General features: G+C 52.0%; 5 protein-coding genes across 5 annotated transcripts; 4 read left to right on the forward strand and 1 right to left on the reverse strand.

The window, feature by feature from the left end:
- The first annotated feature begins 1,812 nt into the window (after nt 1-1,812).
- zgc:122979 (uncharacterized protein LOC641576 homolog) lies at nt 1,813-3,620 on the forward strand. The gene is given in 5 exon segments (XM_068752687.1): nt 1,813-1,920; nt 2,004-2,259; nt 2,341-2,520; nt 2,523-2,863; nt 3,387-3,620. Coding segments are annotated over 5 exon segments (1,119 nt in total).
- Nucleotides 3,621-4,791: 1,171 nt separating this feature from the next.
- On the forward strand, nt 4,792-6,206 carry hwa (huluwa). The gene is made up of 3 exons (XM_068753111.1): nt 4,792-5,299; nt 5,703-5,969; nt 6,040-6,206. Exons 1-3 carry the CDS (start codon nt 4,792-4,794, stop codon nt 6,204-6,206), a joined length of 942 nt encoding a protein of 313 aa, XP_068609212.1.
- A 635-nt stretch (nt 6,207-6,841) lies between these two features.
- Nucleotides 6,842-9,720, reverse strand: atp5fa1 (ATP synthase F1 subunit alpha). Its single transcript, XM_068752726.1, has 11 exons — nt 9,622-9,720; nt 9,172-9,247; nt 8,929-9,098; nt 8,615-8,788; nt 8,352-8,518; nt 7,971-8,271; nt 7,676-7,900; nt 7,499-7,606; nt 7,275-7,419; nt 7,056-7,206; nt 6,842-6,986 (listed from the first exon to the last, which is right to left on the reverse strand). The coding sequence occupies exons 1-11, from the start codon at nt 9,679-9,681 to the stop codon at nt 6,908-6,910; spliced, it is 1,656 nt and encodes a 551-aa protein (XP_068608827.1). The 5' UTR covers nt 9,682-9,720; the 3' UTR covers nt 6,842-6,907.
- A 950-nt stretch (nt 9,721-10,670) lies between these two features.
- ark2n (arkadia (rnf111) N-terminal like PKA signaling regulator 2n) lies at nt 10,671-16,601 on the forward strand. The gene is made up of 5 exons (XM_068753273.1): nt 10,671-10,694; nt 11,767-12,664; nt 15,709-15,879; nt 16,213-16,309; nt 16,412-16,601. Exons 2-5 carry the CDS (start codon nt 11,833-11,835, stop codon nt 16,599-16,601), a joined length of 1,290 nt encoding a protein of 429 aa, XP_068609374.1. The 5' UTR covers nt 10,671-10,694; nt 11,767-11,832.
- Nucleotides 16,602-20,001: 3,400 nt separating this feature from the next.
- ark2ca (arkadia (RNF111) C-terminal like ring finger ubiquitin ligase 2Ca) lies at nt 20,002-27,268 on the forward strand. Its single transcript, XM_068753112.1, has 9 exons — nt 20,002-20,062; nt 23,366-23,651; nt 23,729-23,854; nt 23,927-24,070; nt 24,565-24,664; nt 24,743-24,838; nt 24,924-25,024; nt 25,102-25,255; nt 27,257-27,268. Exons 1-9 carry the CDS (start codon nt 20,002-20,004, stop codon nt 27,266-27,268), a joined length of 1,080 nt encoding a protein of 359 aa, XP_068609213.1.
- The last annotated feature ends 60 nt before the right edge of the window (nt 27,269-27,328 follow it).

Here is a 27,328-nt window from a genome sequence, read left to right on the forward strand (position 1 = left end):
TATGTTGGGAGGATTCACTCTGAATGCTTTGATCTGACGCTGCAGGCTCGACATGTTCCCACCAAATATGTCTCCGTTTCCTGTAAGACAAAAGGAGAATCCCCGGGAAACTCCGCCCCCATTGGACGGCTGAAGCATCAGAGCAGGAAGCAGGGCCATGTAGGTACTATATGCTGGGGGGGGAGGTGGATGCTGATTTATTGTCCACCTGCTGCCGTCCATCAATCCACCGTCCTGAAACGCTCTCCAGATGTTTGAACACCTGCTCACATAAATGTTCTTTTCTTTCCACAGCTGCTTGTTGACGGTTTTTATGCTTCATTTGATTTGGACTTCAGTCTCTGCCTGAAACACTGGAGACAGAAATGTGTGGGTGGACGAGTCTCATGGACTCCAGGGACGATGGACGACGGACGACGGACGACGTCCCGCTCCGTTAGCAGGCTCCACAAACCACAGAAGAAGTTCCCACATCCACGGCTGAAGACGTCGATGGAGGTGGAGCTTCAACAGCGGCGTCCGAACAAAGACAGAAACTCTCACCAGACGCAGCGGGAAGCGTGGGTTGGTCTTCAGAGGAGCGCGAGGAGTCATCCGAGGAGTCATCCGAGGAGACGGCGAGGAGTCATCCGAGGAGACGGCGAGGAGTCATCCGAGGAGACGGCGAGGAGTCATCCGAGGAGGCGACGAGGAGTCATCCGAGGAGGCCGAGTCCGTCTGGTCATCTGGACCGCCGGCTGAATGTTTAAACCTCATTTTAGGAGGAGATACAACAGAGAAGAAGAAGACAGAGGTCAACGAGGTCACACTGAACAAAGAGGGCCGTGAAGCGTCCCCGAGGACGTGAAGGACATTGTCCCGGGGGGTCGGGGACCGTCTCTGCTTCTGTGAACTCACCTGAGCGAATAATCATTTAAAAAGCTCGGCTGTGTTGTTGTTGTTGTTTACGTTGTTGTGTACGTTGCTGTTGTTGTTGTTTATGTTGTTGTTTACGTTGCCGTGTACGTTGCCGTGTACATTGCCGTGTACGTTACCGTGTACGTTGCCGTGTACGTTGTTGTGTACGTTGTTGTGTACGTTGTTGTGTACGCTGCTGTGTACGTTGCCGTGTACGTTGCCGTGTACGTTGCCGTGTACGTTGCCGTGTACGTTGCCGTGTACGTTGTTGTGTACGTTGTTGTGTACGTTGTTGTGTACGCTGCTGTGTACGTTGCCGTGTACGTTGCCGTGTACGTTGCCGTGTACGTTGCCGTGTACGTTGCCGTGTACGTTGCCGTGTACGTTGCTGTGTACGTTGTTGTGTACGCTGCCGTGTACGTTGCTGTGTACGTTGTTGTGTACGTTGCCGTGTACGTTGCCGTGTACGTTGCTGTGTGCGTTGCCGTGTACGTTGCTGTGTGCGTGTGGACTCATTTGAGCACATCGCGTCTGTCTGGTTCTGTATCTCCTCCTGAGGAAAGTCGTGACTGTCTGATCCGCTCCGGCTTCCAGAACTTCCAGAACTCCGGAAGCGGCGCTGCAGATGGAGAAGGAGGCAGCAACATCCGCGTCATCATCACCGGAGAACCAATGGCGCGCACCGGACGCCGGTATCCCCTGCCGCGCGTGAGGGAAATGGGCGGTCCCGGGGAAAGCTCGGTCACGCTGCGTGGGAGGGGAGGGGGGGGCTCTAGTAGCGGAGCTGCCGCGGAGGTATTTATCAGAGCCGAGCGGAGAGGATTCAGCACCGCAGCCACCGGACAGCCACCGGACAGCCACCGGACAGCCACCGGACAGCCACCGGACAGCCACCGACCCGCCTCAGCAGCAGCCATGGTTCTGATCTGGACCCAGTTCGGTGTGAAGAAGAACAACGTTAACGTCAAGTGTAAAGTCCGGGGACTCCACCGGGGCGACAGCTCGGGCTCCTCGTCCTCAGCGGTAAGTCTGCGGTCCCGGTTGTCCTGCGGGACGGATGTCTTCACGGACGGAACGTGAGACTGACGTTCGTTTCGGTTCCTCAGGAGAGCAGCAGGTCCGAGCAGGACACGCTCTGCCTGCCCAAGCCCACGGGCAAGGACTTCTACAGAGTCCTCGGTGTCTCCGCCGAGTCCAATGAAGACGAGATCAAGAAGGCGTACCGGAGACTGGCGCTCCGGTTCCACCCGGACAAGAACAGCGACGCGGGCGCGGAGGAGCGCTTCAAAGAGGTCGCGGAGGCCTACGAGGTTCTGACGGACCCCAAGAAGCGGAGCCTGTACGAGCAGTTCGGGGAGGAAGGTGAGTCAGAACCAGAACCGGAACCGGAACCGGACCGCGCCCTGAAGTCAACGAGATTCTTTAACGCGTTTCTGTCCTCAGGTGTGAAAAACGGAGCTTCGGTCCCGGCCAGTGGAAAAGTGTCCCGCACCTTCCCCGGCGACGCCCCCTTCTCCCACGGCGACGCCCACTTCGACATCTTTGGCTCCGAGTTCGACTGCGAAGACGACCTGTTCAACCCCTTCAGACGGTTCCCCTCCAGCCACGTGGGCAGCGAGGGGGGCCGAGGCGGGGCGCGCAGCGGCCGCGGGGCGGGGAGGAGGTGCACGACCTCCCGGTGACTCTGGAGGAGGTGCTGCGCGGCTGCACAAAGCACGTGAAGATCACGCGCAGCCGCCTGAGCTCCGACGGCCGCGGCGTGAGGTCCGAGGAGAAGGTGCTGAACGTGGTGGTGAAGAAAGGCTGGAGGGCGGGGACAAAGGTCACCTTCCCCAAGGAGGGCGGGGAGACGCCCAGCAGCCCCCCCGCAGACGTCACCTTCATCCTCCGGGACAAGGAGCACAGCCGGTACAAACGGGACGGGCCCAACATCGTCTACACCGCCGAGATCTCCTCAAAGAGGTGAGTCTGGGGCTCGGAGCTCCGTGGGGGGGGTCACCCCCCCCCCCCCCCGAGGAAGGGTCAAAGCCCACCTCCTCTTCATCTTTACATAACCATAACCGTCAGATGATGCGTTCAGTGTGTGAGAGAGAGAGAGAGAGAGGAGCTAAATTTAGCCTGCCCCCCCCCCCCCCCCCATATAAAGCAGCCCACGCACAGATTAGCAGGTTACACTGACTTCATCTCCGTGGAGCACGAAACTCCCACGCAGCCATGACGCTGTCTCAGAGACAGGTGTCCCACTTCCTGTCTGTTAGGTAACGTTAGCGCCCTGCAGGTGTGATCCAGATCCAGATCCAGATCCAGATCTAGATCCAGATCCAGATCCAGATCCAGATCCAGATCCAGATCCAGATTCAGATCCAGATCTAGATCCAGATCCAGATCCAGATTCAGAACTTGTGCTTCGTCCCAGTCTGGGTTTGTGGAACTCCAAATAGAACCGGCCTACAGAACTCATGTTATTCTGCCCTTCTTTTTGCCTGCAGGCTCTCTGCGGCTGCACAGTCAACGTCCCGACACTTGACAACCGAATGATGCCTCTACCGTCCAGTGACGTCATCAAGCCGGGCGCCGTCCGCCGGCTGAGGGGGGAGGGGCTGCCCCTTCCCAAGAGTCCGACCCAGAGGGGCGACCTGGTGGTGGAGTTCCAGGTGACCTTCCCGGACAGGATCCCGCCGCAGTCCCGCGAGATCATCAAGCACAGCCTGGGCCAATGCTAGCCGGCTTTCTCCTGATTGGCTGAGCGATGCAGCTTCACCTTGCGTGTGTTGTTATCCAATCACAAGCAGCCTTTCCCGAGGTGCTCGTTTCACAACCAATCACAGCCTCTTATTGTGTTTGGGACCGTGACAGGTCGTTCAGGGAGGGGCTGGACCCCTGAGCACTGAGTTCAGAACTGATGATGGGGGGTCTTTGGTATCCGGGGGCGTCCTCACACCTGGGGGGGCCTGTAGCAGACTTAGTTGAGCGTCGCCGTAGCGACGTCCGATAGTTATATGTCGTTCATATGACTGATCCTTGCATTGATTTATTACAATAGCAAAATGTACTTGTGGACAAAGATCTACTTTGTGTACAAAAGTCTAAAACGTTGTCTCTAAGAGAGATTCACCCGTCAAATGTTCTATTGAATGATTTGAAATGTTTGTACTTATTCTGCAATGTTGATGTATAATTATTATATTATTATTACCTGAGAAGTCTAGAAGCATGAAAAATAAAGAAAAACACACATTTATGTACTTTTACTCGTTATTTGCTATTTTAATTCCCCACTCTGTCCAGTGAAAACTGTACCGCACCGCACCGCACCGCCTCGCACCGCACCGCACCGCACCGCACCGCCTCGCACCGCCGCGCACCGCACTGCACCGCCGCGCACCGCACCGCACCGCCTCGCACCGCACCGCACCGCACCGCCTCGCACCGCACCGCACCGCACCGCCTCGCACCGCCGCGCACCGCACCGCACCGCCTCGCACCGCACCGCACCGCACCGCCTCGCACCGCCGCGCACCGCACCGCCTCGCACCGCACCGCACCGCACATCCCCCATTCATCAACTGATCCTCCTCCGGTTCCGGGCAGGATGAACAAGTCTCCGATCTGCTGCCACCCCGCGGACAGTAGTGGAAACACACCCGGAGACGTCATGCGCGTAATCGCTCACACCTGTTCACCTGGAATCTGCGCGCTTTCCGCTTTAGTGCGCGTCGCGTGGGCGCGTGGGATCCAGCTTTCGGCCTGAGGAGGACAGTCTGCAGTGATGAAGATGAGGGTGACGGAAGTGCTGACCTCTGAGGAGCCGTTAGATAAAGACGTGCACGCTGATTGGTGCACCGGAGCACCTGCGCGTGCGGAGACGACGTGAGGTCGGCAGTCTGGAATGAGATGTCTGCGATAGGCCAGCCCACGCCGCCGGACGGGGCCCCCGGCCCCCCCGGGCCCCCGGTGCCCAGCCTGACCCTGGTCGTCCTGCTGCTGGTTCCGTGCGTCGTCATCCTGCTGCTGCTCAACTGCCTCTTTCTGGGTTACAAGCTGTCGAAGAAGAACCGGAAGCCGCGGGGCGACCCGGAGGAGGTGCTGCTGCGGTCCACCCTGCAACGGGTCCGACGGGCGTCCCCCCCCCAGCGGGACGGAGGGCGGGGCTACGTGTCTGTGTCTCATCCCGTCACGTCTTCCAGGGCTTCCTCCAGGGAGGGGGCCGGGCTGGATCACAGGTTCCGACCCCCGAGGCCGGACGGCGCCACCGGCTCGGGATCCCTGCGGGGGGCGCCGAGCACCATCCGGGCCATCTCCTCCGGGGCTGGGCTGAGCCCGGGACTCGACCTGCCCTCCGACTCCTCGGCCTGCAGCAGAACCAGGGTGATCCCGGTTCCGCCCAACTCCCCCGCGGTGAGTGTCAGCGGGCCGACCTCCTGCATGGAGGCTTTGATGTGGTGGACTTTCAGGAGGGAACATCTGGATCACTTTAATGTTCTTCACGAGATTAAGCCTTTATTCTTAAAACGTTTTACTAATATCACTAAAACCATTATAAATCAGTAAAAACTCAAAACCACTGGCAGGAAGAACTAAACGGAAACGGATCAGAACCCGATTACAAGATGTTTCATGTGACGTCGTTGATTTGTTTAACATTCACATCAAAATGAAGATATGTTCTGAGTGGGGAGGAGCATGAAGCTCGAGAGGCGGTGCCGTTTTTATGACGTAATATGTGCGACCCACAACAAGGAAGTTTAAGAAGCTTCTCTCGTTTTCCATTTAGAATAAAGTTTCTTTTATGTTTGAAGAAGCAGCACTTCTCCTTTCCCCTTCCAGCCTGACCACAAACACTCTGAACTCTTCTTCCCAGCATGCATCTGGATACGTGGTTCGCGTCCGTCGGGGCAGCAAGTACGAGACGACCGAGGAGATCCCGGCTGTTCCGGTGTACATATTTGACAAAGTTGCCATGGAGACGGAGTACATCAGCCCGTCCCTGGAGGCGTCTCACCTGAACGCGTCGCACCTGAACGCGTCAGCAGTGGGTCCCGGTCTGGACAGTGACTTCGGTGCGAGTGCAGGTAAGCGTCGGCATCAGGTTCTCCTGAGCTCCTCGGCCCACTTCAGATACTAAAGCGGGCGTCGTTCCAGGCGTCTCTCTGAGGATTCTGTCCGCGGACAGCGACGGGTCGTCCAGCGGCGTCCTGGCCTCGGCCCTGGAGTGGGATTATTACGACCCCTGCTACGTGAAACAGAACAATGTCCCCAAGCACAAGCACCACCGACCGGCGGTCCACACCAAGCAGTACTGGGTCTGAGCCGAGCCGCCGCGGCCATCAGCCGTTTTAATACGTTTTATTTATTGGAACATTGACCTGATTTAATCCTCACTAATCACTGACGTCACACGGCTGTAATCCGACCTGTGTGACGCACTCCGCCACGGAAACGGGTCACTTCGGAATAACGTCTTCACGTCGCGTTCGGACAAACGAGTCACTCGTTCACGCCAACAGGACGTCAAACACGCACGCTGAGATTATCATGCACACTGAGATTATCATGCACACTGAGATTATCATGCACACTGAGATTAGCATCCACCCTGAGATTAGCATTCACGCTGAGATTATCATCCACCCTGAGATTGTCACCCACCCTGAGATTAGCATTCACGCTGAGATTAGCATTCACGCTGAGATTAGCATCCACGCTGAGATTAGCATTCACACCTGCTGTTTGGACTGTTGTCATTCACCAAGAATAAAGATTTATCATTCAAATTACGCGACGTCTTGCTTTGAGTCTTCCTCCAGTCCCGTTTCTGACCCAGAAGGCTTCAGCGTTGGTGTCGCTGTTTAAAACATAATACTACTGCATAAAGTACTGCGTACCGGTTGTACAGACTGCACGGCGTGTAAAACCCAGGCCCAATAAAGCAGACGGGTCCGAGTGGGAATAGTTTATTCTCTGTACATTCATAGAAAGTAACGGACACGACTCAACCAGACGACTCGCTTCACTCGAAGCTGGAGAGGAAGTTCAACACGACTTGTTTGAGCTTGGCGTCCGACGCTTCGGAGATTTTACCGTCGGCCCTGGAAACGAGAACAGACGGATTATAACGACGCACGCTGGTTAAACGTCACTCGTGGTCGGCCGCCTACCGAATCGCCGCCAGCAGGTCTTGCTGCTGGCTCAGGATGTGCTGCAGGAAAGCCTTCTCGAAGCGGGTGATTTTGCTGGGCTCCATTTTGTCCAGGTGTCCCCTCACGCCGGCGTAAATGACGGTCACCTGCTCCTCGATGGCCATGGGGGCTGGAGTCGGAGCGTACGGTCCGTCACACGCGGGGCGCGGCGTGAGCGGGCGAGGCGTGGATACTCACAGTACTGGCCCTGTTTGAGCAGCTCGGTCAGGCGGACGCCTCGGTTCAGCAGCTGCTGCGTGGCGGCGTCCAGGTCGGATCCGAACTGAGCGAAGGCGGCCACCTCGCGGTACTGGGCCAGTTCCAGCTTCATGGTGCCGGCCACCTGGCGGCAGGCAGACAGGAAGGAGTCGGTACCAGATACCGTCGCTGTGCTAACGCAGGAGGGGTCACGACCAGCTGACCTGCTTCATGGCCCTGGTCTGGGCCGCGGATCCGACGCGCGACACCGACAGGCCCACGTTGATCGCCGGTCGGATGCCTTTGTAGAACAACTCTGTCTCCAAAAAGATCTGCGCGACAGGAAGACGTTCAGCGAGGAGTTCTGGGTCTGAATCGGGCCGGACCGGTCGCCAGCTCGCCTGTCCGTCCGTGATGGAGATGACGTTGGTCGGAATGTAGGCCGACACGTCTCCGGCCTGCGTCTCGATGACAGGAAGCGCCGTCAGGGAGCCGCCGCCGAAGTTGTCGTTCATCTTAGCAGCTCTCTCCAGCAGACGGGAGTGCAGGTAGAAGACGTCTCCCGGGTACGCCTCGCGACCCGGAGGACGGCGGAGCAGCAGGGACATCTGGCGGTAGGCGACGGCCTGTCCACGCAGAACGCATCCGGCTCAGCCGACTCAGCCCGACCACGCCCCGCCCCAGACGATCAGCTACCTGCTTGGACAGGTCGTCGTAGATGATCAGGGCGTGCTTGCCGTTGTCTCTGAAGTATTCTCCCATGGAGCAGCCAGAGTAGGGCGCCAGGTACTGCAGCGGCGCCGCGTCGGAGGCGGTGGCCGACACCACGATGGTGTACTTCATGGCGTCGGCGTCGCTCAGCCTCTTCACCAGCTGAGCCACCGTGGACCTCTTCTGGCCGATGGCGACGTAGATGCAGTACAGCTTCTTCTTCTCATCGGTTCCATCGTTGAAGCGCTTCTGGTTGATGATCGTGTCGATGGCGATGGCGGTTTTGCTGCAACACAGATTCCGATTGGCGCCATGGATGCGTCTGAAGCTCCGGGGACACCGACCGTTCGCTTTGAGCCGCCCTACCCGGTCTGCCGGTCCCCGATGATGAGCTCGCGCTGCCCGCGGCCGATGGGGACCAGGCTGTCCACGGCTTTGATGCCCGTCTGCATCGGCTCCCTCACAGAGATGCGAGGGATGATGCCTGGGGCCTTCAGGCCGACGCGGCGGCGGGTGCTGGAGCCGAGGGGACCCTGTGGGGAAAGCAGCGGAACAAAAAGCTCATCCAGGAACACGTAAAACGATCTTCTGATAAATTCAACCAGCTGTGCATCCCATCCAGCGTTTACCTTTCCATCGATGGCGTTGCCCAGAGCATCAACAACACGGCCCAGGAGCTCCTGACCGACCGGCACATCCACGATGGCGCCGGTTCTCTTCACGATGTCACCCTCCTTAATCAGCTTGTCATTTCCAAACACCACAACACCAACGTTGTCGGGCTCCAAGTTCAGAGACATGCCCTGGAGGAATGAGGAGATCATTGTGAGAACGCTGCTTCAAATGAACCTGTAAATATCTGTCCAATCAGAGGAGCCCTACAACGGGCAAAGGTCAAGGTTGAGTAAAGGGTTATTGTAGGTGCCTCAATAATCAGTCTGACCTTCAGCCCGGAGGAGAACTCCACCATCTCCTCGGCCTGGACGTTCCTCAGACCGTACACCCTGGCGATGCCGTCCCCGATGGACAGCACACGGCCGGTCTCCTCCAGGTCCGCACCGCTGTCAGCTCCCAGGAGCTTCTCCTCCAGAATGGACGACACCTCGGCTGTGCCTGGAATGCCCGTAAAACTTTAATCTTTGCTTTCCCAGCTGCGGTTAATTCACGAGGGTCTCCCGAAACTGACCCGTTTTCTGCAGCCGCGGACGAGCGGCGTGCAGATTTCTGACTCCCACACATGCTGCAGCAAGATTCTTGGAAACCTTTCAAAAAGGGAAACGAGTGAGGAATCCGTTTTAGTGCTAACATTAAGCAGCACCATGTCTCTACATTGATTTAGTCTTCCATAACAAGTCCGGCTCAAGTTAAATGTAGCAGTGAGTCTTTATATTCTAATTTATATTCAATACTGTGAAACATAATTCAGAATGTGCATCAGTAGACAAAACACAGAAACACCAGGAGATTACGTGTATTAACACGTATTCAGTTGCTAACTTGACACAAGGGCCCGGTGTCCTCTAGCACTAAGATGTGCGCATGCGCAACACGAACTTCGGGTTTTATTATGATCAATACCACATTTTGTGATAACGATCGACACAAATCGTGAGAGGAACAGTTAGACGTCGCTTACAAATCCAGCCCGTCGAGGAAGGGTGCGGGCAAGAGCCGCAGCAACGCGTACCGACAACATCCCGGTATCCCCCCGGAGGAATCCGGATCTACAGCGCGGAGAAGGATGGCGGAAACGTCGACGTGACCCGGAAGTACTTTAATATATATATTTGTATACACCCGCAAACATTGAATATTTACATACACACATTATAGAAATCTAGAATTAAAATGCTTTATTTATTTATGTACTATTCTCTCTAATCTATATCCCTTTTCAAAGGAGTGGGTTAGCATTTTGTTTGATCATTCGAGATTAGCTGGTTAGAAATGTGATTAACTCTCTCAGATCTAGGAATAAAGTCTACACATAAAATAAAATTTTACCACCTGGGTACTGCCGAGGTGCCTTTAAGCAAGGCACCGACCCATAACTGCTCCGAGGGCGCCCCCAAGTGTCTATTGAGGAACTAATAAAGTTCATCTTCTTACATAAATGTACAACTAAATTTTAAATACAGAAAATGCCTAAGCAGATTGGGGCAAACTTTTTATATCAATTTGGGGTATTTCCCTCTAATATAGTAGATAAGAAATAACTAGAAACATATAATTAAAATACTAAAGTTTCGTATGTATACTACGTGCTGTGGTAGATGTACTTTGTTATCCATCCAACGGTGAGTAGAGACACATTTATACAGATTCTGTCTGTATTTCTGAAATGTGACCTCAAAACGTAACTCGACACGCATCATTCTCCACTTGCCTGTGTCAGTAATATGTGACCCATAGAGGGCGCTGGATTGGGAATGAATTACCGGAAGTGACGCATGTGGCTTTGTAAAAGACGTAAGACTGATGGAGACATTTTAAAATAAATATACAGCTAGCGTATAACGGCTAACAGGGTTAGCAAAGTGCGAGCTTACTGCGCCGAAACACGTTCAAATTGTTCCAAGTTGTTAAGAAGTTGAGCGCCTTTACTAAAGCATTGTTAATGAATCTTAAATTAAAGAGGCTGCAAATTACAGAAGATGTCGAAAAGTCTGACACGAGAAAAAGCAGAATACAGCGTTTACTGACGCCGCGGTAAGTTCCGACTATTAGCACGACCAATTTTAAATGCTAAGGTGGCTTTGATTGAGATAGCGTTAGCAGTTAGCTGCGTTTCTGTGGGGCTCGATACTGGTTCCATTTTTAGGATGTTGGGGGCAGCTGGCGTGCTCCCGTGACTTGTCTTCTCGCCAAGTTTGCGGCGTGTGAGGTTCTATGATTAAGATTAGCTTCTCTACGCAGCTAAAAGTTGTACCTTATTCGAGCCCATGTTAGCTTCAGCTAGCCAGAGACAACTGACTAAAGAGATCCACTCTCCAGTACATTTCACTTTCTGCCCACCGAAGTCAGTAAAAGGCTCGTATATCCTCAGGTTATCAAGAATCGTAGCAGCAAAAACAATAATGATCATACAATAGTCATCGCGTTAGAGCTAACAAACATTAGCTTCTTCCCTGCAATCTTTTTCTGATTGAAATATATTGCATGTCAAGTCAATACAATGTATAATATTAAACATAAAAACATTAAGCTTGCCAGGGGTACGAAGACGTAAAATAAAACACAGCTTCAGCTCACTGTATGTGTGGACAAATTTAAAATGATTTTTCAGCTTTATTGTTAATACAGGGCTCAATACTTTTAAAATGTATCTATTTCTTTGCAGAAAACATAAAACAAAGGTTATTCTTTTTCCAAACGTAGACTTGTGTGTGAAGTATTTTCCGAAGATAATTCTAAGGTTAATGGTATACAGTACATCTTTTCTGAAGACATTAAGCCGTTTCTTTATTTTATTGAGAAAATATTTGCAGGGAAAAGTCCAAACTTGGCTCCAATTTATGTCATGCACATATTTGCTCCAATATCTATTATATGTGAGGTTTTGTACAGCTTTCACTTTTAAAGAGAGATCAGATTTATTATTATTATTATTATTTTGCGATGATGAAAAAAATATTTTTCCACGCCGTGTATCATTTAGCTTTGGAAAGGAAACTTTATGGGAAACTACTGTACTGGTACTGTATGAAGTTTAATCAGTGGTATCTGATCAGTCATAGGAATAATACTAGTATGTACATATGATGTGTTCTTCCTCCGGCAGGTGAGCTCCGGTCCAGGCGCATTGGTCCAAGTTGGTTTGGACCTTTGGACTGTGTGCTCAATTGGCATGAAGATGGCCGACTCGGAGAGAACAGAGGAATTTGTGGATGCTGAGTGCCCCTCTGAGTTTCTTTATGACGGTCAATCAGCCACGACCTCTGTTCAGGGAGAGCAGGATGAGCACCTGAAAACAGAGACCTCCACAAGTACCAGCTCTCCACCGCGGGAAAAGGCAGACAGTCCTTTGAATGCAGAGAGCGAGCAGAGTCTCCTCTGCATGCCATTTCTGATGAAAGAGCTCCGCAGAGATTCCCCAGAGTCCCAGCCTGCGTCCACAGGGAGCGACAAGCCCGTCTCTCATCATGTCTATGAGAGTGACTCCTCAAACCCCTGCATGCCCTCCCCCTCATCGAGTGGGCACCTTGCTGACTCAGACACGCTCTCCTCAGGTGAAGAAAGGGCTGCTCCTCACATAGGAGGAGAGGCGGAAGGGAGCATGGAAGGTGCAGAAGCTCCTGGGCAGGCGGCAGGAAAGCAAACTGCCACGGCCTCTGGTGGGAGGAAGTCCCGGCGGTCGCATTCAGAGAGCGAGATGCTGCCGAATGCGATGGCTGCAAAGAAGAACCGCTGCCAGCCCACGATGGTAGCAGCAGCGGGGCAGGAAAAACAAACCAATGGCAAGCTGACAAAAGTGAAAGGTCACCGGAGCCAGAAGCACAAAGAGAGAATCCGTTTGCTGCGGCAGAAACGAGAGGCAGCAGCACGAAAGAAGTATAACCTGCTGCAGGACAGCAGCACGAGCGACAGCGAGCTGACGTGCGACTCCAGCACCAGCTCCTCCTCCTCGGGGGACGGTGACACTTCAGGAGGGAGCAAGACGATCAAGACAGACATTTCAGGTAACATAAAATGTTCATCACGCATTCCTGCTGCCGCTGGCCTGGACCAGCGAAGCAGCCGCTGAGTCTGGCGTCGTTCATCACTGTTAGTCAGAGACGAGCAGCCATTGGTTAATTTACAATGAGTTAACGTTTCAGGCAACCCAAACCAAACGTTGAGTCTGATCAGAGCAGGGCCTGTTTCCTGCTGTGCTCCTTTCTCATTTGTCTGTCGTTCTGTAGGTGTTGTGCTCATTCACTTTTGGTAACTTCATGTGTTTTGTTGAAGCTTCTCCTCGTCTGCATGCTGTCTCTAGTGGACATTCTTCAACTCATCGATTGATACGAAGTGACGCGTGTTAATCTAACCGACATCGTGAGTTCCACCAGAACATCCTCAGACTTGCTGTAAATGCTGTTCTGCTCTGAGTCCCATTTTATATATCCTTCTACCTTAATGCTTCCTACATCTATCGATTCCTTCGCTCGCCCCCGCTGGAGGTGATTATGCTTTTTAGGCTTGCAAACGGGTGCTTCTTTTCTCTATAATGGGTTCTGTAGCCCCTTTGAGTCATATCTTATATCAGTAACTAGTTAATATGAATGAATTTACACCTGGGTTATACATACACAACTGTATATCCGTGGTTGTTCCCTTAGTTAATCTAACGTTTCCTGTTGGTAGCTAGCGAGGTGCTATCTACAGGCTCCGTCTTTGTGTCATGTTCGCCGGACTTGTTAGAGAGATTGAGACGTTTTTTTTTTTTTTTTTTTTGCGGATCGAGTTTCTAATTTTTGTTTGAGTACAAGACTGTGAGAACACGGTCACGGCACCGATCATCTGAGACGTCCATCGGCCTTACGTTAGAGATCTGTACAGAGAACCATTGTCACATCCCACTCTTAGGTCTGAGGTCTGTACCTGCATGATTTAGTCCATCAGCATGAACGAGTCGATCTGCACGTAACCAGAGCCAGACTCATTTTCCCTTTTGATACTAAAGTCCACCTCCAAAGCATGAGAGTGCTACTGTATTGTCTTATGGCTTGGCCTCAATGTCTTTTAAAGCTGGCTTCAGACGTGCAGCGGAGAGATCCAGAGTGGGCGCCCAGATTCATGGGTTGCTGGACAGCAGCACGTGGGACAGGAACGGCATCGGCAGCGTCCTGGAGGAGGCCATGACGCGCTTTGCTGCGATGCAACGCCAGACTGAGGAGCGTTTCCGCGTCTGGATGGAAAAGCTCGCACACCTCGACTCGGACGACTCGTCCAAACACTCGAGTGATGCCCAAGAGGGCCCGCAGCATCCCTCTCAGGTCGCACGCCCATCCCCGCCCACTTCCTACTTGCCGTCATCGGAGTCTGCAGAGACTATGGCTGCCTACATCTTGGCCCGGGATAGCAACAGTCTCACCGCCACCCCCATAAGCAACAACATGCTACCTGAAGTCGTCGCTCAGAACGGAAATCTAAGTGGTCCAGACGTCAATGTTTAGCTTTCTCTCCTCCCTTTTGTTACTTTGATCCGACCAAGAGGGGAAAAGTAGCTCGTGCAGAAACCATGACCACGAAAATTGATGAACAGCTGGGCCTGATCTGGTCTCTGAGCTGCGTGTGGGCCTACGGCGCTGAGTCACTGTGAGGTCACATCCTGTTTTCAGGCGTCAGGGCGCCTGCTGCGTGGCGTAGTGTGAGGCCCGTTTGTTTCTGTTCACCAGCTGCCCACACGCGCGCGCACACACACACGCACACACGCTGGCAGCATGTGCCTTGTCTTTCTGACTTCATGCTGGGAAAGATGGAGCCTCACAGGACCCTTTCTTTAAAACTCAATCCCCCTGAACCTTTTTGCACGTTACTGAGAACGAGTTCAGGAATTTTTCAGATGTTGCGACGCCCTTTATTTTGGTGGCATAGCTTTACTAACATCGGAGCATTTCCACACACCTTTGCCTCCACATGAACACCGTATGTGAGGCTTCTCGTTGGCTTTAAAGCCTGTTAACATTGTTTTATGCTTACTTTGGTCACGTTTGCTGCTGTCAGTAAAGTGAGGGAGCTCAGACCCCCAGCGTTTACCTTGAAGATAGGTGTAGATTCTGGATCTGGTCACATGACCCACTCGCCTGGTTGCTCACCTGTTCATTCTGCGCTGGTCTTCCAGCTGGACTTTGGGAGTAATGCTGCAGGGAGGCGTGGTAGTGTTCACCGGGTCCTGTGGTCGCTGGGTGTTAAACGTCTTCCTCAATGCTGACTGGATCTGATGACGGGACCTTTGACCTCGTCGTATCTATATTTGGGATGTTCGAGGATGTGTTCCGTTTCCTCTGTGTGTGTAACCTGTGACTGATCCCCTCCTGTTTGCATGTGATGATATTATTATTGACTGTGCAGGTCATTGGCAGCATGTGTGCGTCGCTGATGACCTTTGATCTTTTAGTTTGGATTCTCTCGCTCCAATCGGTTCTCAGATTGTTGGTGTTTCTCTCTCTGCTTCTTTTCGGTCTGACCTGAAATGACCCTTTAAATCTCAACCGTTTTCACCTGTTAAAGGGAACTTTGTGTGTACAATTACAAACTGTGTGAAATCGAAACAACACTAAAGGCAGTTTCTAGTTTAACAGGCTCTCCTGGTTTACATTGTCCTTTTTCTACCTTTTTTAATAAAAGACCTTCACGTTAACAAGTTCCTGATCAAACCGGTCGCCTCGGCGACGGTGTTCTCTGGCTGTACATCCTGTTCAGACACACACTCGCCGACAGGCTTCCCTGGATAGCAGTGTGTGTTTCCAGGCTAGAACAGAGATAAATGTATCCCTCCGTTTCTTTTATCGCCGTCAGAGTAAGATCACTCTGAAGGGTTGTGTAATGGCCGTGTTCTTGTGTGGTTTCCATGTGAATGGCTGTCATTTTAAAAGCAATAAAAGGACAAATGACAGAGCTCCCTCCAGCGCTTTATTGTTCCACCACAAACCCAGCCTCCTGAGCGGCTGTCAGGTAAAGCGTCTGGGAATCGGCCGGGTCCACACACTCTTAATAATGAAGTGTTCTTTGTCTTCTGCAGACGGGCCTCCAGTAGTGGGCCACTATGATATTTCAGAGTCTGATTCTAACCGGGGGCGTATGAGAGTGGAGCGAGTCCGGCCCTCGGTGATAAAGCGTGAGCTAGAAAGGCACAGAGGCCGGGACATGGCGGCTCGCTCTGGGTGTATAAAAGCTCTGAGCTCGATCTCAGGTCAGTTACACGCCCGGGAAACCCAACTGATCATTTCCTCTCCCCTGTGAAGACGGGACACTTTGGGGGGCGGGTGTCGTCCCTCGGGAACCTGCTGATTCACGCTGTAATCTAGAACAGCCGCGCTGCACAGTCGGTGCTCGAAACTGTTCCCTCGGTTGGATGAAGACAACCGACTGGCCTGAGCATCCAGCATTAAGCCTCTGCTCCGTCCAGCGTCTGTCGGTCAGCGGGGGCCGTGCCTTTCTTCTCGGGTGTGGGGGCGAGGCCTGCAGCCCTGCTCCTGCGGCGCCTCCTCACCGTGTGTCGTTGTGCTCTTCTGGTTTCTCTCAGGCCGTGTGGAGGCGGAGTTGTCGCACAAGAAGGGTCACATCGACATCGCTTCCTCTGACAGCGAGGTGGAGATAGTGGGCGTGCAGGAGAAAGCACGGTAAAGGCTTCCCGTGAGGACGTTTGATCTTTACGCAGACTGGACCCCCTCCCCCCCTGGTTGTACTCCAACCATTAACATCTTTTTTTCCTGTAACTCCAGATGTGCCCACCCATGCGGCGGGGTGATAAAGAGTCTCTCCTCCTGGAAGCAGAACTCGGTGGGGGAGTTAAACAGCACAAATCAAGCCCAGCTCTGGACTACTGTGCCCCCCCAGCCCAGCTGGGCGTCTCCCCCTGAAGTGGTGGACCTCACGCTGGACGAAGACGGCGGACACAAATACCTGCTCTGAACAACCTGCTGGCTGCTCCTCATCCTTCGCCCCCCCCTGCCTCGTCTCCGCGTTGAGCTGAAACCCTTCTTTTATCTTCGGCCTCTTCATCCATCCACTTCCTGCTAGACAAACGGGGTCGTCGGGTCGCGTGAGGAAGCTGCCCGCTCGGTGTCGTGTTACTGCTGGTACACTTTCCGCTGTGCAGGAGGCCGCAGACAGAAAGCTCGCTCTGCCCGTCTGGGGTCTTCTTTCAAGTCGAACCACTGGTTTCGTATTTAGCCTTATCTATTGACGACTTCCACCCAAATATCAATACTTTCTTCAGTTAAATATCAGGCGAGAGCCAGACACGGGTTGGGTTAGCGTGTTCTAGCTTAGCACAAAGACTGCAAACAGAGCTGACCTCTGACCTGCACCTGTTACACATCTTATTCTTCACTGCGAGGAAAAACACAGTGAGGCTAATGCTTCTAGCTTTAAGCTAACATGCTAGTATATGTGGTTTCATATTTATTGGATGGACATTAAGTAACAAATTATTGTTTTGCTCAACTAAGGAAGGCGTTGTGGTTACCATGGCAACACATCTTTTCTTTCTTTAACAGAAATTCACTGTTTAAACGCTGAGGGCAAAGTACAAACACACTACACGATCCTTCCTCCTCTTCCTCACAGCACGTCTTGTGGTGGGCGGGGGGGGGGGCATCGACAGTAGAAGTGATGCGTTGGGCATTGAACAAACATTTTCTATCTGAAGCCAGAGTGTCGGGTGAATGTACAGCCCTTCTGTTCGCACGCCGGCGGATGCAGACGCCTGTAACCGTCTCCAGGTCTCTGTGAGGAACCAGAAGATGCGTTTTCCATTGAACGCTGAAAACAAGACGCCTGAATGCCTTGAAACGTGCACTATTTTAATTCAGAACCTTGTAAAGTAAAAGACTATACTTTATGAGTTGTGAATTTGCTAACAATACATATTTTAATAATAGATGTGAATATGAGACATTAAAGGAGCATAAAGTGCTCCGGGTTGTTGCCCCGGTCCTCGGGGTGGGGGGGCCTCCTGCTTTCATCCTCTGTGGTCTTATCCTGGTCCTCGTGCACTTCTTTATTCGCGACGACCAGCTCGTTGTTTTGTTGCATGTTGAATGACGCCGAATTGCTTAATTGGTCCTGAAGAACTTTAGAATGAAATATTTTAACTTCTGCTGGACACGGAAGGGAAGGGAAAATGCTAAATATAAGGAAATACATGAACAGAACAAAGTGTAAAAGGAGTTGTACCAGTTTCTCTGTGAGTCTAAACCTTTTCATTTGAAGCTTGATGTATTTGTGGGATTAGCCGACATGCCGTTTCAGCACTCTGTCATTATTTTGCTTTTCCTTTGGCCAGTTTTTCCTGTATATTCAGCTTCCAGTCTCTCAAATCCATTTTGCTGCTGTTTATTCATATTATTCTGAAATGTTAAGAACGGCTGGAGTCTGGAGTGATGGCGATCTTCAGCTGTGGGGGGCAAACGGCATGTTTGGTCACATCTTTAGCCTCGAGCCAGCTATTATACTCATCATTTAGCGCTTCTGTCGCTGCTTCCTGTTTCATTTTACTGTCAGTATTTCAAATGAAAACAAACGTGGTCTTTTTTGTTGCTTTTGTGAGTCTTTGACTTCCTTGAAATGATGTAGAACAAAAAAAATATTTTAAGACTAAATAAAGCTATTTAATGACTGGCTGGTGTGGATCTCAGTGGGACTGGAACTTGTTCTGGACTATCGTCGGTTCCCGTGTTAAAGAAAGTGGCTTTAAATCCAAAGTCGATCAGGCAGTTTAGAAAATGATCAAACGTCAGCTCTGTAGTCTCCACTTAATCAGGATGCTATAACCGTAGCTCTTTATATATCAGTATATAACAGATTTATTTCCTGCTGTTCACACCTTTTCATTCTTTTCTTGAGTCCTCAAACCGTCTAGACTTCTGACTTACTGTGAACAATAGTTCTTCACCCTCGCCCACAAAAGCAGCACGCCGGGTCAAAGGTCACCGTGTGACACCTGCCACTAGGGAGGCGTGGGGAGTTCACGTGAAGAAGACAATGAGAGTGGAGAAATTCAGCCTGCAGGGCCCCTCAGCTGTATGCTAATTGTAACGGGGGGGCGTCGGGGGCGGCCTACTGGGGGAGCGAGCGCCTCCGTCTCTGAGGCAGGAATAATTCCTCCTGCAGATGTCTTCCCAGGTTGATTCAGAGTGAGAGCTCGCTTGTTAATGACCTTCAGCTGTCTTGAATGTATGGTGAGGATTCATTTTGGACTGTGGGAAGATAAGGATATATATTCATATTGTACTTGTATTGTGTTTTAGATTAGAAAGTGACTATCTAGAATATTAAAGGTCTCATTTGTAAATAAAGGGAACATATGGCAGCAATCTGACCGGCGCTGACAGTAAGTCAATGTGAAAGGCTCTTTATGTGGCTTAAAGTATTAGGGTGGTGGGAACTGGAAGACGAGGACATATGGGACGGAGCGTTTTGTGACCCCCTCAGCCTCCCCACTCCCATCTGTTCCTGCTCCTCCAGGCTCAACGCTGAGGGCTGAAGGCAGAAGGGTTTTCAGGACACAGGGATTGCTGCTGTACAAAAAAACTGATGCTTCAAAGGAACACTAACTGACTGAGATCGCTCAGATACAGAACAAACGTTTTTCTGAACGCGAAAGGGAAGAAGAATAAAGACTAGTTTGATTTAATCTCATGTGCTTCCTTGTCTATAACGTGTGTACCGGTAAAGTCATTGTCGTTAGTCACCATTGCTGGTTAGTGAACGCAATCCAAAGCAAGTGGCTGTAGATACCAGCAGGTCTGTTTCCCAGCGGGCCTGTCAAGTGAGGTTTGATGCTCGTATTGAACCTACGGCAATGAAACAATCAAGACCTAAGAATGATCATTTTACAGTGAAAAACAATGTTAATAATTTAACAGACTTTTAATTTTAATGAGATAAAACATTGACTTTAAATAAATAGTAATTATGTGTTAATTTAAAATTAATCTATTTTTAGTTGTATTTTTAGTTAAGTGAATTCGTTGCCACTTTTAAGATAAAATATTTTATGATTATTACTCAACTAGTTGTAATGGATGACCTTAACTTTAAAAAATATATATTTTAACGCGTTATCTTTATTTTGATTTTTCTACCCTATCAGCTGCGGCTCGGCGGAATCTACAGAGATAGTCCCGCCCATGCGCTCATCCCATTGGTGGAACCGGACGCCGAACCCGGACGGGGCTGATCGGAGGGCTTCAGTGATTGGCTGCTGGTGCGTGTGCGCGCGCTGCAGCACAGCCCACGTGCAGGGGACGGAGGGGATCATTTCCATGGACCATCTGTCTCACGGGCGACGCGACAAAGAGGACCCAGGATGGTGTTGGTTCATGTCGGATATCTGGTCCTCCCGGTCTTCGGCTCCGTTAGAAGCAGAGGTACGGCTGTCGTTACGTGTTTATCGATCCGAACCTGAACGCATTTGTCCTCAAATGACGTCAACAGCGCTGACACCTGCTAGCAAAAACACGACGAGATATCATTAACCGTGTCGCGAACCTTTAGCCTCATAGCGATCCGTTAAATGACGCTCGCGCGCCCGCAGCCCGCAGGCCGCAGGCCGCCGACAGCCCCGCTTTGCTGCAGCGCTAGCGGGCTAGCACGGTATCTACGTGCCGTAAAAACAACAACAAAAAGCATCGTTTGCGCTTAACGCGTTGATTTGTACCCGACGGCGATGACGTCACCCTGCGCCGCAGCAGGCTGTGTGTTGATGACGTAATAACAGCAGCTGTGCTTGTGTGTTCTTCTTCCTGTTCCATAGCACCGAGGCCGGCCCGCATTCCGCTTTTCTCGGCCCTTTGTCCCCTCCATTGTCGCTAACGATCACCTGCTGCTGTCTGCTCTCTGCGTCTCGCTGTGTTGTGAACCCTTCTTCCTCATTTCCTCTTTCCATCTGAAGACGACATTGGCATTAAACCGAGTATCCTTCTGAGTGACCGTAATAACGCAGTAATAACCTCCTGTCTGTCTGAACCCGTCAGTGTGGATAGATTACATTCTGCTGTACATCCCTGTGAAGCGGATCCATTCTGATCTCCTCCTCTTCCATTCCCTTTTTAGGATTAGTATTTTTGCCACGGTGCATTGTTGCCCCTGTATGATCGCCTCTAGATCATTTGGATCAATAACTCACCGATTGGCTGTTCTTCCACTGCACCTGTTCTAATCCCGTCCTCGTGTGAAAGCCTTTGTTCTTGCGAGCCAAATTGATTTTGTCTGTCACAGCTAATTGGCCCCACTCATTGCCCCCCCCCCCCCCAATCCTTGCACTGCTGTAGAACCCCCAGAATGAAAATGTCTTGCTCTTTGGTTCTACCTCATGTTCTTGTATTAGAACTCAATGCATGCTCATTTCTATACTTTTGTTTTCCACATTGATCAGCAGATTCCAATGTAAACTTTGCAGAGACGTCCCTGCTGCACTGAAATGTGCTGGAAGCTCATTGGATGCTGCTTCTGTTCCGTTAACCCGACACACAGCATGGTATTATTCTGGTTATAAAGGGTTTATTACTACCATTAGCACGCAGTGCCACACGTACTAATACTTTCCAATAAAGACTCGTTTTCTTTCTAACCTTCAGTGTGCTTTTTGCTCACTTTCCATGTGTTCCTCCCCCCACTCTTTGTGTGCTCTCATTGCTCAACTTGTTCTGTTTAATTACGAGTCGGGGAACAAATTGGGTCTCTAAGAAACAAGCATGTATGTTCTATTTAATTTGCTCTTTCCCTCCATCCTCCCTCGCGTCCGCTCAGTTAGCTTATTATAATTATTCATGTTATCATTTCAGCGTTTGAAACGTTTAGTTTATAGTGAGCTCAACTTATTGATTCAAATCTCCTCCAGTATAAACTGTCTGGCTAGTGAATTAGCATTTGGCTAATTAAAATAAGTAGATGCATTACAGGTAGCAGGTGCACGGTTAGCATAGCTTAGCATTAACCTGGAATAAATAGCTAGCACGTCTCTGTCTGAAGGTAACATCTGCCTACAGCGCCTTTAAAGCTCTGGCTATGACATCAATGAGCTGTTAGCGGTTAGCATGCCAGGCTAATTCTTGGCTTTGACACGCCCCCTCCCCATCAAACAGCATGTCATTTGTTTCTGTCTTCACTCCAGACTCGCCGCTCATTCTGTCGGGCTTTACTTGAATTCACTCTCACCTGCTTCCGGGCGATCGGGGATGCGACCCGGCGCCGTCGGTACGACTGCGTCAAACGGAGACCTTTGATGTCTGGAGAATCTCGACACTGATTGGCTATTGCGACAGCGGCACACAATCTTATTTCCAGCACTCATGTTGCCGACGCATTTGAGTCGTCGTGCACGTTTGTGCACCTGCAGATTAGCAAACACACGTTTACACCTGGCGCACGTTTGTGAGCATTAGAGGTGCTTTTGGTGGCGATTCACCTGGCTGGTTCCCGTTCCCTGTGTTTGTGCTAAGCTAAGCTAACGGTTGTAGCCAGAAGCCCCCAAACCTGCAGCGTGATTACAAATAAAATTGGTTTAATCACCAAATGGGAAATATTTAATCTGTCCACACAAAGCAGGGCTTATTTCACTACGTCTGTAATCTGACTGGATTATTGGTCACAGTTCAGATTATTTTAATGTGAGTCAATACTAGTACAGATCTACAGATCGCCGTCGCTTTACGGCCAGAGACGAGGCGTGGTCGAGACGGTGCGTTCAGCAGCCTCAGCGCACGCGTTGCTGTGGCAACGACCTGATCTGACCGACGTTCGGCACCAAGGTCAGCCGGTGGCGTCCGGCTCATCCGTCAGCGGTGGGGGGTTGAAATGAACCACGGTCACGTGATGAAGAGGACAGGATTACGTTTGAGAGCTGCAGTGATGGGGGGGGGGGGGGGGGCAGATTCAATGTCAGACTGCTGCAGTCACACTGTGGGGGAGGGGTGGGTGGGGTGGGGGTGGGGGTGTCCTCTCTGCAGCAACCGGGCCTTATCTGACAAAGCAGAATAAGATCCGGCTGTTCCTGCAGCGGCTCCAACATGTCAGCCATTAACGCCCCGGCCCGGTGACAGCGCCGCGCCCCGGGGGCCGAGCCGGGCCCAGCGGGTCACCGATCCTTCTGTTGCATCTCTCTGTAGCATAGCATGCTAACACGATAGATAAAAAGAACGGCTTCTGGAGCGTCAGACAAAGATGAGTCACCGTCTCCATCCTCAACTCATCCTCTGAGTAAATGAAATGATGACATTTATTTGAGCCCCCTTTAAATAAAATGAAGCCTGACCCCCCCAGCCCGGTAACAAATCACAGCCACGCCTTTCATGTTGGACCCAAACATCCCCCCAGCAAGATTCCAGAACCGTTCCCTAACGGGCATCATTGCGGCGCCTCTGTTGCCGCCGCCGAGGCCTTTAACCTGAAACCCGCAGCTCCTTCAAACGAGCCCGAATCCACTGGTCGACCTTCTGGGCTGGAGGTCGTGATGGAAACACGCCGTCTTGTTGTGGGCTGGGTGGACGCTGGAGGCATCGGGTGTGATCCGTGTGGGTCGACGCAGGTCCCAGAGTTTGTCCTCCATCTGCTGTGGCGTCTCTTCCTGTGTTGTGTGTCCTCCGTTTGGAAGTTCTCTGTGTGTGAGAGGACGCCGCTGAAGGCGTGTCTCACTTCAGCGGCTCATCCGGCTCCTCTCTAATCTCCTGCAGGAGCACACTTCACCAGGCAGCAACACAGCCATGCTACCTCCTGCCGACACTTTCACCTGGGCGCTCCCCAGGCGGCGCTCTCAGCAGAGTTCCCTCTGGGACCCGCCGGCCAGCCGTCCCAGACGGGCCTCCCGGGGCACCATCCGCCCCGCCCTGCCCTGGCTGCACCCCCTCAGTTCCAGGATGTGCCGGGACCTCCATTCTTACCTCAGGCTTTACACCAGCAATACCTCATCCAGCAGCAGCTCCTGGAAGCACAGCACCGCAGGCTCCTCCCACACTCCAGGTAGAAGCGCTACCTGCACGCAAACACAGACACGCCTGAGCAGAACGTGATGGTGAACGTTTCCATCCCTATCGCAGAAGAACCCAGGAGCGGCCCCCCCTGAACCCCCACCGGCTCCGCTCAGGCTACGAGTTCTCCCCACCTCTCCACGGCCCCCAGCCAATGACGCAGCAGCAGCGCTACCTGGCCGAAGGCACCGACTGGTGAGTGCCCCGCCCCCATTGTTCACCTCTGCACCCACCTGTGGACTCCTTCATCCGTCTGTCCCACCGCAGGGACCTCAGCGTGGACGCCGGCCCCCCCCACCACCAGTACCAGCTCCAGCACTATCAGCACTACCTGGCCACGCCTCGGATGCACCACTTCCCCAGGAACACATCCTCCCGCCCAAGTGGTACGGCGCTGAGCCTCAGGGGCGCGTAAACACGAGAATATTAGTACCACGATGTCGTATTTAACACGTCAGGAAATGTTCTTAAGTACTAATTGTGGTGACTCCTCACGGTACAAGCCGAAAGTACAGTAGTAGTAGTGGTAGTACAGTAGTAGTAGTGGTAGTACAGTAGTAGTAGTGGTGGTACAGTAGTAGTAGTAGTACAGTAGTAGTAGTGGTAGTACAGTAGTAGTAGTGGTGGTACAGTAGTAGTAGTGGTGGTACAGTAGTAGTAGTAGTAGTACAGTAGTAGTAGTAGTACAGTAGTAGTGCTGGTACAGTAGTAGTAGTAGTAGTACAGTAGTAGTAGTAGTAGTAGTACACCTTAAAGAGGAAACTTGGTCACATGTTCTCTTTAGTTGTCGCCTTTAATTCCATAAAAAGTGATTTGAAACAGTTACAGGATTACTTTAGCTGTTATATGATGATGATGATGATGTGATGAAGACGTCTCTTACACCAGGTCGTGCATGAAATCAGAAACTACCCGTACCCCCAGCTGCACCTGCTGGCCCTGCAGAGCCTCAACCCCTCCCTCAACCCCTCCAGGCACGCCACCGCCGTGCGCGAAAGTTACGAGGTAAATATACAGAGAAATACTCTGAATACTTCCAGAGGGGGGCGGAGCCTGAGGGGTACTGAAGCGCTGCTCCTGCAGGAGCTGCTGCAGCTGGAGGACCGGCTGGGCAGCGTCAGCAGAGGAGCCGTGCAGACCACCATCGAGCGGTTCACCTTCCCACACAAGTACAAGAAGGTAGGTCCGGCCTCAGGCCACGCCCCGACCCGCGTGGGCCCCGCCCGACCCGCGTGGGCCCCGCCTGACCCGCCCTCTGTTTCAGAGGAAGCCCACGCAGCTGAAGGTCGGCGACGAGGAGGAAACGGACGTGGACGAGAAATGCACCATCTGTCTGTCCATGCTGGAGGACGGGGAGGACGTCAGGTCAGAACGAGAGGAACGTCGGATTGATGAAGGCTCCGTTTCTTTAACTGCTCGTAACCCGAGTCTCTGTCCTTCAGGAGATTACCCTGCATGCACCTCTTCCACCAGGGCTGCGTGGACCAATGGCTGGCCACCAGCAGGAAGTGTCCGATCTGTCGAGTGGACATCGAAACACAGCTGAACCCGACAGCTGATGAAATCCACCCCTCCCACCTCGCCACCCACCCTCGTGTGGGTCCTGCTTCCTTCCATCCCAGCTTAACCTGTTGGGGGCTTTGCCAAATGTCTCCACGCTTCATGTGACCCCCCCCTCCGATGGACGCTTTACTGAGCCAAGCCAAGATAACAAACCTTTACGTAGAAGCACACCCCCCGCCCCCCCGGCGGCCGAACACACACACACTCATGAACAGGGTTTACTGTAGCTTGCTGGTTGTAAGTTGGGTGTTGTCGCTGTCGTGGTTGTCGTACTGTAGGTAGCCCCCGGGCTGTGTAGCATGTCCTCGAAGCCATGACGTTGCGTCCCGAGCGTGGAACCCGCAACCCCACGCTGAGCGGGAAAGCTCTTTATACACACCAATATATATTTCTGTCTTTTCAGGCACACTTCATACAAAGTGAATATTCTGCCAGAGCTAACTGAAGCTAACCGCTCTAGCGCCACGTTGACCTGGTTGTTGTAGCGTAGCAGTAAACCGCCGGGCGATCTCTGCTTGGGGGGGTGGGGGGGGGGGGCAGCGGCCATCGGTGTTTTAACTCCGTCACGCAGAACATTAAGCTTTGGGTCGGTGTCGTGTGACGAGTTCTCCGTCGGCGGTCGAGTCCGCTTGTGGTTAAAAGTAGAACGCTTTTTTACTGAAATGCAGTTTTTTCTGTCATGTTGTAGCTTGAGCCTGGTGCACAGGTGTGTGTGTGTGTGTCTGTGCGTGTGTGCGTGCGTGTGTGTGACTAAAAGAATGTGAACACTCGCCGTGGGTTAAAGTCACACCGCTTCTACAACACAAAGCCAAAAAGGAGGAGGATGAAAGGAAACGGCTGTGCGTTGCAGAGCGAGGTGGGAGGAAGAGGAAGAGGAAGAGGATCTGTACTGCATCTTCATCTGGCGCCGGTCCAGACGCAGATCAGTGCGTGCTAAACATGCATGCTAGGGCCGTTAGCTTCGGTCGTGTTCCTTCACTTTAAAGAGGTCTTAGTTCGTCTGATCCATGGCAGTCTTCAACATGGCTGCTTCGCTGACCTGTAGCCTGTCCGTCCCGTCCCGTCCCGTCCCCGGCGAGGACGGCGGGCCCGTTTTTGATGTTTACCTTATTGCCTAAAGAACAAGCACATGTGACAATAGTTCTAGCGTCGGTTCACCTGTAGGTTGCAGCAGACGGAGGCGCTTGCGTATTGATCTTGTGTACTCATGTGACAGACCTCCCCTCGTGGTTGCTATGCTGGTTGCTATGCTGTATTGCTAGAACGTGTAGAGCGTGGTGGTGCGACGGAGGCAGCCTCGCCCTGGCGGTGCACGACGACAGGAGGCGGGGCAACATTTTGGCTGTGACGACATTCAACCCCCCCCCCTGTTTTTTTACCCTTTGTTCCCCGGCTGTTTACTGGATGCCTGCAGCAGCATCGCCCCCCCCCCCCCTGCCGCGTGCACCGCCGGCGTGGGCGCCGCCTCCCTCCGGCTGTAGTGGAGTCATCCGTGATGAAGTCTTCATAGTTTACACGGTGAAATGCCTTAAGTATTTAACAATCATTATTTATTACTAACTGTAGATATTGTGGGTACGTATTTAATGGGGGTGACTGAATCATTATTTATTTAGAAATAACACAAAAAAATGCTATGAAAAACGATTACCTCATGTTTGCATTGTTTTAGGTGGGGATGCTTTGCATGCTGGGAACGCTAACGTTAAAGCTCTCAAGCTGAAAGCACGACGTTTACCAAGGCTGAGGCTCGATGTCTCTCTCTCTCTCTCTCTCGCTTGCTCTCATGTGGTGCTGTGGATCTTGGTTACATTCCATTCAATGCAATTTCTCTGCCCCCCCCCCCATGCTGTGATGTGGACAAACTGCAATGATGTGAATTGGATTTCGTTTGGTTTGTTTTTGTCGCTCTAGAAGGGAACCCTCTCACTGGCAGCAGCGAGTTTAGGATGCACTACGGGTCTGAATAACGGTGGTCTGTGACTCCTCCCCCTTCCCCTTCCCCCTTCGCTTTAACGGTTTCATTTCCCCCAGAGTGGTTTGTAGACAAGCATAACAAGTGCCTCGTTTGACGTGCTGATTTCCATCTCACTGAACGCATTGATA

Source organism: Brachionichthys hirsutus, chromosome 19, assembly GCF_040956055.1.
Source record: "Brachionichthys hirsutus isolate HB-005 chromosome 19, CSIRO-AGI_Bhir_v1, whole genome shotgun sequence".
NCBI lineage: Eukaryota > Metazoa > Chordata > Actinopteri > Lophiiformes > Brachionichthyidae > Brachionichthys > Brachionichthys hirsutus.